Raw genomic sequence first — 12,911 nt, 5'->3', positions numbered from 1 at the left:
TGGATTCTGTTCCCTTACACATTTTGCTTTTGTTGTAAAACACCCATTAAAAATGTACCATTGTTTGTTTATTTTGCTTAAGATAACACTAGGGACATTATTCATTACCCCGTGGCCACTCTTACAATACAATTTATTCAATAAGTCGTAAGCGCCCGTGCCTTTTTCAACCAACCGGTTAAACAGGCATCATGGACCGCCTCAGTTCATTTGCGGCGTAACATTATCGAGACGTAATCTTGTTTCTAGAACAGATAGAAGACAAGCTACAGATGCTTTAGCCCAGGTACATTGTTCCAGCTGAAGTGAGAATTGGTAACCAGGAGCATATCATATTACCTGCTGTGTTGTGCTTTAAAATATGTTGGACATTTAACACCAGAAGGTCTGTCTGCCTCTCTAGTTCTCAGTGTTGCTGGTTGTATTGCCTAATTCAGTTAATGTGTGTGTACATACATTTGATCTGCATTGCAAGTATACTTTGGTCTGTTTGCAAGAAAAAGTGTGCTTGTTTAATTGTCAATGTGAAAACTTTAATTAGTTTCAGTTCAGTTTAAAATTAAGTTAGCAAGTCAAAACCCGAAGTTTTAGTGCTACTAGTTTTCCTTACAGTTGTTAAGACAATAAATATAATTAGCTGTGTCAGATACAACAATTTTACCTAGACAACAAAACTGTGTTTTAAACTTTTGTTACACTTTAAAAGTTTGCAGCGAATGTGTCTTACATAATTAGGCACAGAATCTGTAAAACACTGAATGTTCAGTTTCGGAAAGGAAGGCTGAATGGAAAAAATAAATTATGGTTACTATTCAAGGTAAGATAGCAAAAAAAAATGTAACGCACATATAGATTACGTTTGGTTAAAATTAGAACGTCACAATGGGCATTGTATGAGAAAATAAGGTCCACCCTTTTAACACTGAAAAGATAAGATAAGTTTTATGTGCGTGAATATTTTTGCAACGATATTCTGAAATCATGACTGTTACAGCAAGACCAAGCGGTAAACCTTCTAGGAAACATACCTAATTACTTAATTACAACATTGGCTTTTGTTTTTTGCAGGCCCTGTAAGCTACGAAACCAATGTATTGGCCACTAATACAAGGTAAGTGCATATAGTCTTTAGTTTTTGCTATTTAGACTTAAAATAAGATCATATGTTGCCAAACAGCGAATTTTTTGTCTGTTTAAGTGGTATTGACCGACCTCTATCGCGTGGATATTCAAAACAACGTATTCTTACCTTATCAAGACCAAAAGACTCTAAACAAATATGGATGACAAGTTTTGGGTGAGCAAAAAATCTCTTGGTTTATAATCTACCTGCAAATGCGTGTTACATTTTTGTTCTCTTTAGTCCCAAGTTATATTGGGGAGATCAAGATATGATGTGGCCAGTTTCCAAAGAAACCCTACATGCGAGACCGACAGCTAGACTTGTAAAATTGGCTGCTGCAAAGAAGAATTTTCAGCTTGGCACCAAGCAGGTAAACGTCGGGATTTTGTGCCATAACTACATTTAAATGAAAATCTAAACCTCTTTTTACAATTCATTAATCAATGTATATTTATCGTATCAATGTTGGTGGCCTACCTTTACAATTTTAATTGCCACAGATCACTGTAAACATTATCAAACATTTTGGTACGAAATGTAGCATTTTGAAACTGGGATCGTAGCCACACATTAAATTTCAACGTGTTTAACTCGTCAACCACATTACAAATTATTTGTACCTCAAGTTTTGTCCGAATTAGGCGAAGACACGGTTTAACCTAGGTTTACTGCATTTGCTTTAACCGTTTAAGCTGTTTTTTGCCCTAAATTGCCTGGACTGTCGTTCAATATTTTTGTTTGTTTGTTTTTTAGGTTAACCGACCGGAATTTGTGTATAGCTGCGGTCGCAACTCGCAAATATGGGAAGTCAGTAAATCAGCAATGAAGGCCGAACCAAGCGGACATTTACGCAACCTAGCCAAGCCAAAGCAACCACCATCGCAATATCAAGAACACAGGTAATATAGCTCCCATTTTGCCCAAACTTTTGGTGTTGGTTTGCAGAAAGCTTTGGAATGCGACCGGTTTGCACATGGTGGTACGCAGTTGCTCCAAAGATATAGTTTTGCATTTGTTGGCATGTCCTACATTTTGATGGATGTGAAAACGAGGAAAATTATTAGTCCTTTGGCAAATCGGTTGTATCATAGGTTTTTAATGACGAATATAACGGCCCAAAACGACATGCTTTATCATCACATCACTGAAGATAGCATGTCGCTTTTGACGTTTATTTGTGTCGTTATATTCGTCATTTAACTTATAAACAGATCCGTGTATAGTGTTCCAAAGCTGTATCATATAATTACGTTCTATTTTTTCTCTAATTTGTTACATACACAAGCTTCCTAAAACAGCAAGATTAGACGTGCACGCTGAGGTCACACACTATTTTATGTCATACACCGATTTTTTTCACAGAATGAACAATTGCGCAAACGGCTTATTAGAAGAAAGCATAACTTATAGTGTAGTTATCCTAATTATATTCTAACCCCAATTGTCATCGCTTTGTAAAGAGACCACATAGTGTCTGTGGAGTTTAGCATCAGCCTTTTCAACTATCCTAATTGCGACTCTAATGATTCTAAATCCGTTCAAATAGCGTCCCTCTTAGGCTAGACAAATCCACTTACATAGCATTTTGGCTCATCACCTATTCAGCAAATCTGTTGTGTTTATCATTCCACACAATGCAGAGATAAAAGGGCGTACATAAGTGCTCTTTTAAACAACTTATAACAAGCACTTACTTCTTAGAGCACGCGCATAAGATTTTTGTTCAATCAATTACTCACGCATTTGGTCAAGACTTTATGTACATGTACATTGGTTTTACAGTTTTCGAATTGTTTTTTTTTTTCGGGGATTCAGATCCGAGCATTTAGATGTAAATTATTTAGAACCGGTTGTATGAAGATCTAAAATTAAATCCGAAACGACCCGAAACCTGAAGCGAATCCGATGTTTAAAAATTTGAATAATACCGAAATTCCGTCGAAATTAAAGTTTTTCAAAGTGAACACAACACTAAAATTGGCATAGTGTTAAGTCAGACACGAATCAAGCCCGTTTTGTTCAAATTCGAACGCAAAAAGCCCAGCGCTACTTACAGCTCTGTGTAAAACCCATCCACATTTAAAAGTTAAAAAAACCAATCACATACCCACTTAATGCCTTCACTTTGTTACCTATCCAACGCACACACGACACCGTCTTCCTATTGTGTTTAGTCATAACGGTTATGACCTAAATATCGAGTTCCCCGACCTGCATTGATAAGCACCTGTAATCGGGTATCGAGTATAGGCTCCAATACACAGGCATCCCAGCGCGACGTGTCCAAGACAACCTGTTTAGTTTCACTCAGGCCTTGTTAAATTTTGTCAAGCCTATTGTAAAGTTTTGTCCCAACACGCGACAGGTTTGTCTCCCGCAAAGCTGAGACGTTTTTCAGGGAAATTGCTTTTGTTGTGTCTTGGGGATGATATTGCTTTATTTTTTATGGAAATTGGCTGGGGTATAACTTGCTAGCGCTCAAACACTTCAAATGATTCATTTTGCATAATTACAGTACAGTATTACCTGAACTTATGTTCTGTAAAAAAGAGAACTTATGACTTAACAGGTAATACTGTAATTATCCAAAAGTAACCCTATGCACATACCTCGTTTGATTTATGCATCAGTATGCCAAGATCGCTGGTCTACATGGACGCTTTAGGGCTGATCCCAGTATGCATGAATTCATCTTAGCTATTCACATATCTCTCGTTTTTATTAACTTTTCCTTAAGCTTAAAATGTATGTTCCACATTTTTGTAGGTCTTAAATAAAAGGGTACAATTTAAAACTAACGCAAAAACATCCTCTAGAGGCGCCAATGAGCTTCATCTAGCATAACTAAAGCAGTCACAGAATTTTCTTGAAATTTCCTATGTTACAGACACAACCACCAATACAGCTGCGGGCGGGTTTCACCGATTTGGCATGTAGCCCCTGGTGCTCTGCGTTGCACGGATAGGCCCCGAACTGCCGAGCTGTCAAAAGCCAAAAGACCTCACCCCGACTACCTTCCAAACAGTGAGGTAACCAATATAAAAGACGTGGTCAGTTCCTTATTCATAGAGCATGCGACATTTAGGGATACTAGTTTCTTTGAAGATTAACTTCTAATTATGCATCATGAAAACGTGTTTTTTTTATCATTTTTTAACTTAAACAATCACTTAATGACTAGAAATTACATATTCAAACATTCTTAGTTTAGTAGCCGACTTATCAGTCGAAAACTTATATTTTTAGACTGTTTTTTGCCACAGTTTTATGTAACCGAACTTTCCAAGTACAAAATTTTACATCCGAATTTCATCTTAATTTACGCCTAACATTTCCTTAATAATAGGTTTAAACATAGACGCCCATATATACAGCTGAAACATAAAAATGTAATGTTGTGGCTTATTTAGTTAAGCGAGTGTATATTATTAGGTGGAGACGGTCATTAAACCAGTTTCACTGAAAGCGGCTTGTACTGAGCGTATCAGTGATTTGGCAAGACCCAAAACTCGTGGTGATGGACCGTTCATTGATTCCAGATCGCCCGAGGACTCAATATGGAGGGTAGGCAATACTGCATGTTTATTCTTCGCCATTTGCTATAGAGTTGTAAGTCGGAACAGGTTTTTCAGGCGGGCCCGGCCTAAGAATAAAAGGGACTTGATTCGGAAATGGCTTCACACTTGGGGTTATTTATGCAGCATATTCACCGGCTTTGCGGGTTTGAGTTGGACTTTGACTTGTACTTACGGGTTCGTGTGGGGTTCGAGCCCCAATTTCTGGCCCCTTTAAAATCCTGTTTTGCCTCATCGCAAGATATATACAACATTTTTGGAATAAGGAAACACATCTCTATCTTGTGCAATACATTGCAACTGTCATTTCAAATTCAGCTCAGAAATATAAATGCCAATGCCATGCAAGTTTGCAACGTAGCCAACAGTTTCGCATTTCATTATACTATGGTTTTCAAGTTTGAAACAAAAATAATTTCTACATTATTAATTAAATTCAATCTTACAGCAACTTGCGTTCCATTGGGTAAATGCTGTATAGACTTCTCAGAAAACTTGTTACTTTTTATTCAACAATCCGCCTTAATCCCTGACTGATTAAAAGCTTGGAAAACTCCTCAAAACCATGGTGTGTTAAAAAAAGACTATTGCCTGATAATTCCACAGGTAAGCCAAAATGCAAGAGCAGCCACTGCGTCTCCTCGCATGAGCGAACTTTCAAAGTACAAAACTTTCGCTGAGGGCTACATCGCGAATCGGACCGTCCAGTGGCCGGTGTCCAGGGCGGCCAGACGAGCGGTGTCCACCCCACGAACAGGGGAACTGGCCACTCCCATCATAAGGTGAAGTTATACAATAGAAAATCAACTCTTAACTGAATACTTTAATTCTAGTTTAGCTTTAGCACATGCCTGCTGGATGAAGGATTGGTTGAAACAAGCCAATGCTGGCTACATCTCTTACCATAAACTATGAGAAATGGCAAAATATACGTTTATATACATGCTTCGATGCCATGCACTCTTGTAATTATGTACCAGTGTACTGGCGTAAAAAGTTGCTAGAAGGACGCAAATGTGAATCGAAAAAACCGTTTTAAGTGGCGGTATACGTTATCAAACATATACTGCCAATTATTCACACACACAACTTTTTTGCGATCCCTCTTTACGTACCCCTTCGTAGCCACCTACGCCCCCAGGGCAAACAGCGGAAAAAAGGCTCCAGCAAACACACAAAACATCGCATATCTTTAGTTCTAGTACCGGTAGAAAGGTGAAATTTCACACCTGTACTAAGTCGAGTATGCAGAATTTAAAAATGCAAAAAAAAACTGTTGTGGTACACCCAGGTTAAAGCGCGCTGTGTTAGCGGACAGTCGCAAACTACACAGGAACTTCTGTCTAAAAAAATCCATTATTGTCAATTAAAACCATATTTCTACGACAGTTTTTGAACCTTCTTAAACTTAATGCCGTATAGCATTGGGTTCGAATACCACATTTTTTGTCAAACACATAAACGTTTAACAGGCATGGCACAGGCCTTTCATACATACATTAAATACTTAGGTTTTGTCAATTAGAACGAAATTTTATAGGTCAGATCTCACTCTTACCGTAAATGGTAAGCGTTGTTATACTTTAGAAGTTGATTTGTACGTATTTTGTTACTAAAATATTTTTGCTACTGGCAATTTAATCCTTTATTTGTTTTATAGAGCATCAATGGACCATGTACAATTCAATCCCAACGCTTTCATAGTGAGTGCTTTGGCGCGAAAAGCCCGGTGTACCCCGCGACTAGAAGAGCTAGCAAGGCCGATTCAACGATGATGTCACGTCGCCGCCGTTCTATATCACTTTTTTACTCCCTCACCCTTTCGTTCTTCTTACTTGCCTGGTACGATTTACCGCGAAAGAATAAGAACCGCTGCCTGTTCGTCACATGACCTTTTGTGTTGTCACGTGGTCGTATTGTCTTCCAGGTTCTAGAAAGCTAGGCTTTTATTTCAGATCAGTTTTCAGCAGGATTAACCCAAAAAATTGAAACACCATATATCATAGCTATTAGCGGAATTAAATCGAAAATTTGTAGAGTCCAATGGTGAAAATAACGGCCCAAATAGACGTAAAAAGCGACATGCTTTATTGTTCAAACGTTTCGGCAAATGCAGAGTCCAATATAAAAAATCTGTATTAAAAATTCGGAGAAAAAAAACGATAAACAAAGATCTGGAAAAAAACGATGAACAAAGATATTTTACCACAGGGAATTAAATTTTAAAAATAGAATTTGTTTGTAGTGCAAAATCGCGCGGTACACAGCATAGAAAGGATATTGAAAAGCAGGCACAGTGGTGTAGCAGGTGTTAGATTGTTAGTGCAACGACAATTTTACCAGCCGCTTAAGCAGTATGTGCTTATAACTTACATATTCATTGTGTTCTGCATGTTATGCGAGCTAAAAGTTTCCGACTGCTGTTATTTAAAAGATCAATGTTTTGCACTTTGTCTGGCCAACAGAAATAAAGTTCATTTTTACTTTCTGCAAGTCTGTCTTGGCACGTTAAAATTCCGCGCACATTTCTGAAGTGTCAAATTATGCTATATTGGCTTAAAAATGTGTATTTCCAATTAGTTGTAAACATTACGAAGTTGCAGCCAATCAGTGGACTCTCCTAAAGTATGACGTCCACGCCATCTCGGGTCATTGTTTAATTCATTCGCCTTCTCAGCTAAAAACTCAAAAAACGCGTCCATTCCGTCTGGAGTATGCGTGGACGGACATGTGCTTGTCAGCTGACGCATCTTAGCCAATGAGAAGGTTGCGAGGTCAAAGGTTGCCCCATCGTACGTTACATAATAGTGCTCGGTGCTTGTGCCCGGACGGTTGCGGCTGGAACGACGCATTCGGCGGTGAGGCGTAACGCAAGTCGATGATGCGTAGCCGTCGTCATGAGAAAGATTCACGTGATCAAAGTCTTTGTGGTGATTGGATGCAAAAATATGGTTGCCAGCAATTTCGTTAAACTGTTCTTCACGCATTGGAATCCCAAGGCGTATTTGTGGCCCTTGGGAAGGTAGGAATACACAGTCACTATTATTTTCCTCTGCTGCTATGGCAAGACTAGGTATGCGTTCGCTGTTTGGCGTAGAATTGCTCCTACTACGTTGGCGATTGGGTAAAATTCCTCGCGTTTTGGTGGTAATTTTTCTCGACTTAGTCTTTTTCGTTGTGCTTGTGACACTACTGCATGGCGAAGTGGCACGAATGGCTGCAGCAGCGTTAAGTGATGAATGCGAACCAGAGGCAAGGTTGGTGTCCCTATCTGTATCATTGACACTATTCTCAACGCTTAAAACTCTATCTGAACTCGGAGTTTTCGACATGGAATCTCTTTCTTCGGTTTCAACAATCGTATCTAACACCGTAGGGGCCTCATTAGTGTCCATAGCACGTGGTATAATTGGGTTTTCAGACGTTGCTAAATCAGCCAGTTGTATGCGCATTGAATTATTTTGCCGGCTCAAATCGACAATCCTTCTATGTTGGTCTCGGCAAATCCAATCCAGACCTCTACAGTCTTCTCTCAAATTGTGCAAAGCGTGGTCGTAAGCTGTGATGGCCCGTCTATCTTCTTCAGTAACCGCTAGCATCTCAGACTTTGCGGCTTCAGCCCTTGAAAGCTCTTCTTGTGTGTGTTGAAGTTGCTTTTCCACGTTTTTTGCAGCGTCATGCTGAATCAGCAAATCCGCGTACTGTGCATTTGTTTCTGATACTTTGATTTTTAGTTCTTTGTTTTCAGCTTTAGTGCTTTGCAATTCTTTCGTGATGTTGTATATTTGCGACTGAAGGGAATTACATTGGCGTTGATTATCTTCAGAAGATGCATTTCTCTTGTTTCTCTCTTCTTGGATTGTCCTCCGGAGAGATGAGTTCTCGCTCTCAAGGTTTTTTATCACTCGGTTCAGTCCATCCGCTTCTTTACTTTTCACGTGCAGGAGTTTGTTAAAATCGTTTCTAGTGTCTTCCAACAACAGATCGCGATGTTCCAAAGTGATCCTCAGGTTTTGAATTTCCTCTTTTCCTCGAAATACCTCTTGTTTGCTCCTCTTGTGGTCATCTGCAAGAATCATTTTCTCAGCGTGTACCAACTGTAGTTTTTCATATGCCTCTTGTTCTTTAGCTTGCGCTTCACATAAACTAGATTGTAGACAATCGTTGGAAGTTTTTTGTGCGTCGACTTCTTTGGCAAGATCCTGGCATCGGGATAACGCCTCTTGAATTCTTTGGTCATAATTAAAGTTTGCAATTTCTTGCCTTGCGTCGCGAATACAGTTCTGCACAAGACTTTGCGCAGTTATTTTCCGCCTATATTCTTCACCCTGTATTTGAGCAACTTCAAGGCTTTTTCTCACCTCCTCAAGTAATATATTTTGTCTCTTTGCATCTTCTGTAGCTTGTTCTATTTCATTTCGCAAAGTTATTTCACTTTCCTTTGCTCGGTTTAACTCGTTTTCGGTTTTCTGAACCTTCAGGTGTTCTTCGCTTAACTTTTGTCGCGTGTCGCGTGACTCGTTCAGCGCGTCTTCCAACGCGACACGCGACGTGCGCATTTGGCTTGTTTGTGCCTTCATCGACTCCAGTGATGTCATTAACCGGTGACGCATTTTTTCGCAGCGCGCATTGGCCGTTGCTAATGCCGACGTCGTATCTTCCAAGCGACTGTCGTCATTTTCTTTCAAAGTACACTTAACAAAAAGATAAAAAATAACTTTTAATTTCGACAAGCACAGAGGTCTGAAGAAGTTAAAAAACTTGTAAAATGCCCTATTTGCAATAAAAAATCGTTAAACTTTAAGGCTCTTTAAAATTTTGCAACAACTAGCATATAGAGTTGTTATGCTGACCTGTACAGAGGTTTCGACTAATTGAGTTTGGTCGGTTTGGCATTCTTGCATTATGTTGCTTAGGGATGTGTTTGGGTCTTTGTGCAAGTTTTCCTTTTGTGCCAGGCGGTCGGATAACAAAAGTACCTGCGTTAACATAGGTGGAAAAAAGATCATTTTAGAAATTGCATTTGGCACAGGACAACCACCACAAGACTTGAATAACTTTTTTGTTACACTGCTTAAAGCGTACTCTTTTTCCAATCCTTAGATAAGATAGTTCCCCTCATTTTGCAATAACAGGTATTTTTGTATTCTTGTTCAAACTAAGGTCAAAAATTAAATTTCTTTTAGTATTAAATTCGCACCTGATTTTCCAAATCTTTTATCTTGGGTTGGCTCATTTCGTCTTTTTCTATCAATTTGTCGTTCTCCCCTTTAACAGTGTGCAACGTTGTGTCGAGCCTCTCAGTATCTTTGCGGCTTGCCTGTGTCAACATATTATCAAGGGATCAATATGTCGTCAGCTGTTGACTGCAGAGCTTATGAACAACCATAAGGTACAACACTAACGAAATGTGTATCTTAATTTTATGGAACAATCTACTATCTCACCTCAGACCAACATTTAGCTTATTTTTGATAAGTGGCGCAAACAGCACAGTGTACATATTTAAAGCGATACATCTCAGAAAATGCTGACGGTTGAGGCTATTAGGTTTTTGGGAAAGGTATTATCATCAAAAATTCAATAAAACCAAAATTTTAAATTTAAATTTTGGTTCCTTATGTAAAATTTTCAAAAACTTACTTCCCACCCCTACCCCTCTTTAGCTGCTAAATTAATATTTCAGCTCTTTGCGCCACCTATCAAAATTTTGCTAAATGTGGGACTGTCGGGAGGTACTGTTAGTAACTCTGAATATTTTTTGGCATTTAACTTGCATTTCACTGCAAGTAACCCAACCTAAAACTTAGATTTAACATCACAATCCCTTAAAACGTTTTTTTCCAACCTGCAATTTTAGCTCTGTTTCTTTTTGCATAGAAACGTATCGCTGTGTTGCGTCGTCCAACTGTTGGTTAAGGTTCTGTCCCACGCCTTCGTGGTAACTAATCCATTGCTGTTAAATAGTCAAATATACCATTGCTGTAAAACCATTTTCATGCGGTAAAAGTATAACTTAAAGTAAATACCTCCCCCCAACCAAAAAAAAAAATTCAACGCGGATTAAAGACAAAATGATCTTATTGATTTGTAACAAATAGAAAACTTTTTCATTTTCTACAAACTTTGGCATTCTCTAGTTCCAAGAAGAGTTCTTCGCCACGCGATATCGCTGTTTCCAATTTCTCTTGTAACATTTCCACTGCCTTGCTTTCTTTTTCAACTTTATCTCCACTTTCCGAAACATTGTGAACGACCTCGGCAGCTTTCGAAACAACCATCATGCCCAGTTGATATGCGAACGAACTGCTAGCTGTTTCGTTTTTGTTGCCTACAAAATGTACGTGAACTTAATATAGTCTGAAGAACGTCAAATGTAACTTTTTACGTTGCAAATCAACATGCGACGATATGGTTGCGATAATGTTTTTTGACATGAAACAAAATATTGGAAAAAATCATTAGTAGTTTTGTACGTTTTAACCTAACATTGTGGGCCACATAATACCGTAAGCTTTAATAGAACATTCTTTATGTCGATTCGGTAAAGTTTTTGTTGGGACATTATTTGTTACATTTCAAATAACTTTGGTCTAAGTAAGTGCCTGTGAGGCTGTGTAATGTTGGAAACCAAGTTTTTGTTTGTTTTACGTTGCACGCTTGTATTTCTGTACGTGGTTAAAATAGACTTATAGTTTATACGGTTTGTATGTTAGAAAGATGGTTTCACAGCCTATATGCTAGTTGGTCAAATTTGAAAGCAAATTTTAAGTCAGGTCTTTGTACCTGTACGAAAAACTATTCACATGCATGCGCTTTTCCATTCCATTACCTTCGTTAGCTTGTTGCTGTAGGCCTAATGCTGGTTCTCCACTTGCATGCCGGTCGTTTGTTTCCAGACCTTTCCCAAGGTCGCCATCCAGCGAAATTTCGCACCAGTTTTGTGAAGTTGGCAAATTAGTAACGCTTTCCGTGGCATCATTCTCCAATCTGGTTCCATCTGTAATGTTGATTTAGTCATTGAATAAACAGACTAAATACCTAGCACTGGTAATCTGAAACAGATATGGTTTGGGAAAACTTACCTTTGTATTGTGAAGTAAAACCTCTGTCAGTTAAACTTATATGCTTTGGTTCAATTTCAGCTAGATTGCATTCTTGGTTTTCCATTAAAATTTCACAGGAATTTATCACTTTCGGTTTTACACTGCTGTCTGCACTGTCACTTTCTTCGACATTCCAGTCCCATTCTACAGAAGCAAATGCAAATTTTGTACGTAACGCAACCTTAAACTGTTTGCTATACGATGTTACTCAAACCGTTAGCAAATTGTTATTACTAGTCTGCATATTTACTTAGTCCAACGGCAAACTGTAACCATTCAGTACCTGCACTTGACCAAAACGTATCTTCTTCCATATTTAGGCCTTATTGTTTGTTTTGTTCAGCTTGACAACCGCATTTGATGTAATAATCAGTCCTAATAAGATGCTGGCCAATCATATTTCAACAAGCTAAACAGCTATTTACTCAGGAGACAGTTGTACCGTCCGTGGTTTGTGTGCCATTGTGCTCTAGCTAAGAACTCCAACCGTAAGTTTTCAACGATTCTCTCTCTCGTATTGTTTGCTCTTGTTGCTACGTATAGCCTTACAAAGCCCGGCTTACAATACCAAGTAGTTACTGCGAAATACCTTTAAACCTCTTAACAGTTAGATCGCGTACGGTAAGATTTTGTTTGCGAAAAAAGCTGCATTGCTTGGTGAGATGTTTGTTTGTTTTCTTATTAACCATGTCAACAAAAACACTGCAAAGAGCAATTTTTTTAGGGGATTTGTCTAATTTTGCAATTTTGTCTTTAATTGCAAAATTTTGACAGATCATGTTCGCGTATTTTTGGTGCAAAATAAAATAAAATCGCAGCACAATAATAAAATTAAAATCTTGCGACACCAGTGATGCTTGACCAAGCGTGATATTGTTTTGTTGTCGTCATTACTCTATTTTTTCAAAGCTGAGTAGCTGACTGAAAGTTAAAAAGTTCCATATTTTGTTTACACGATTTGGGTTATTGAATTCGGATGTTTTATAGCTAGGTTGTAAGTGCCAAGTTATTAGTATTCTATAATTTAGACGCAGGTTGCTTATTAATGCTTTGCTTGTAGTTGGATAACAGTAACTGATAAAAGGATAAAATTTATAACTTTTAGTT

General features: G+C 38.4%; 2 protein-coding genes across 2 annotated transcripts; one reads left to right on the top strand and one right to left on the bottom strand.

The window, feature by feature from the left end:
* Window positions 1–801: 801 nt before the first annotated feature.
* On the top strand, window positions 802–6,549 carry LOC145222556 (sperm microtubule associated protein 2-like). The gene is made up of 9 exons (XM_080088698.1): window positions 802–817; window positions 1,069–1,111; window positions 1,199–1,297; window positions 1,364–1,493; window positions 1,877–2,022; window positions 4,011–4,152; window positions 4,556–4,687; window positions 5,305–5,480; window positions 6,359–6,549. The coding sequence occupies exons 1-9, from the start codon at window positions 802–804 to the stop codon at window positions 6,471–6,473; spliced, it is 999 nt and encodes a 332-aa protein (XP_079944824.1). The 3' UTR covers window positions 6,474–6,549.
* A 371-nt stretch (window positions 6,550–6,920) lies between these two features.
* Window positions 6,921–12,355, bottom strand: LOC145225354 (uncharacterized). Its single transcript, XM_080092041.1, has 8 exons — window positions 12,088–12,355; window positions 11,784–11,948; window positions 11,531–11,698; window positions 10,824–11,029; window positions 10,547–10,654; window positions 9,899–10,018; window positions 9,552–9,677; window positions 6,921–9,392 (listed from the first exon to the last, which is right to left on the bottom strand). The coding sequence occupies exons 1-8, from the start codon at window positions 12,116–12,118 to the stop codon at window positions 7,275–7,277; spliced, it is 3,042 nt and encodes a 1,013-aa protein (XP_079948167.1). The 5' UTR covers window positions 12,119–12,355; the 3' UTR covers window positions 6,921–7,274.
* Window positions 12,356–12,911: the final 556 nt, after the last annotated feature.

Source organism: Phallusia mammillata, chromosome 4 (assembly GCF_965637545.1).
Source record: "Phallusia mammillata chromosome 4, kaPhaMamm4.hap1.1, whole genome shotgun sequence".
NCBI classification, from domain to species: Eukaryota; Metazoa; Chordata; class Ascidiacea; order Phlebobranchia; family Ascidiidae; genus Phallusia; species Phallusia mammillata.
Note: the sequence above shows the minus strand (reverse complement) of the source record. Positions and strands in the feature narration are given on the sequence as shown.

Bases quoted from the DNA above. Each gene is read 5' to 3' on its own strand.
- LOC145225354 (XM_080092041.1), bottom strand. From the start codon at position 12,118: ATGGAAGAAGATACGTTTTGGTCAAGTGCAG. The intron at 11,699-11,783 runs GTAAGTTTTCCC...TCAACATTACAG, and splicing joins TTTTACTTCACAATACAAAG to ATGGAACCAGATTGGAGAAT. The intron at 10,019-10,546 runs GTTGGAAAAAAA...ATGTTGACACAG, and splicing joins AAACAGAGCTAAAATTGCAG to GCAAGCCGCAAAGATACTGA.
- LOC145222556 (XM_080088698.1), top strand. The intron at 2,023-4,010 runs GTAATATAGCTC...CCTATGTTACAG, and splicing joins TCGCAATATCAAGAACACAG to ACACAACCACCAATACAGCT. The intron at 4,153-4,555 runs GTAACCAATATA...GTATATTATTAG, and splicing joins ACTACCTTCCAAACAGTGAG to GTGGAGACGGTCATTAAACC.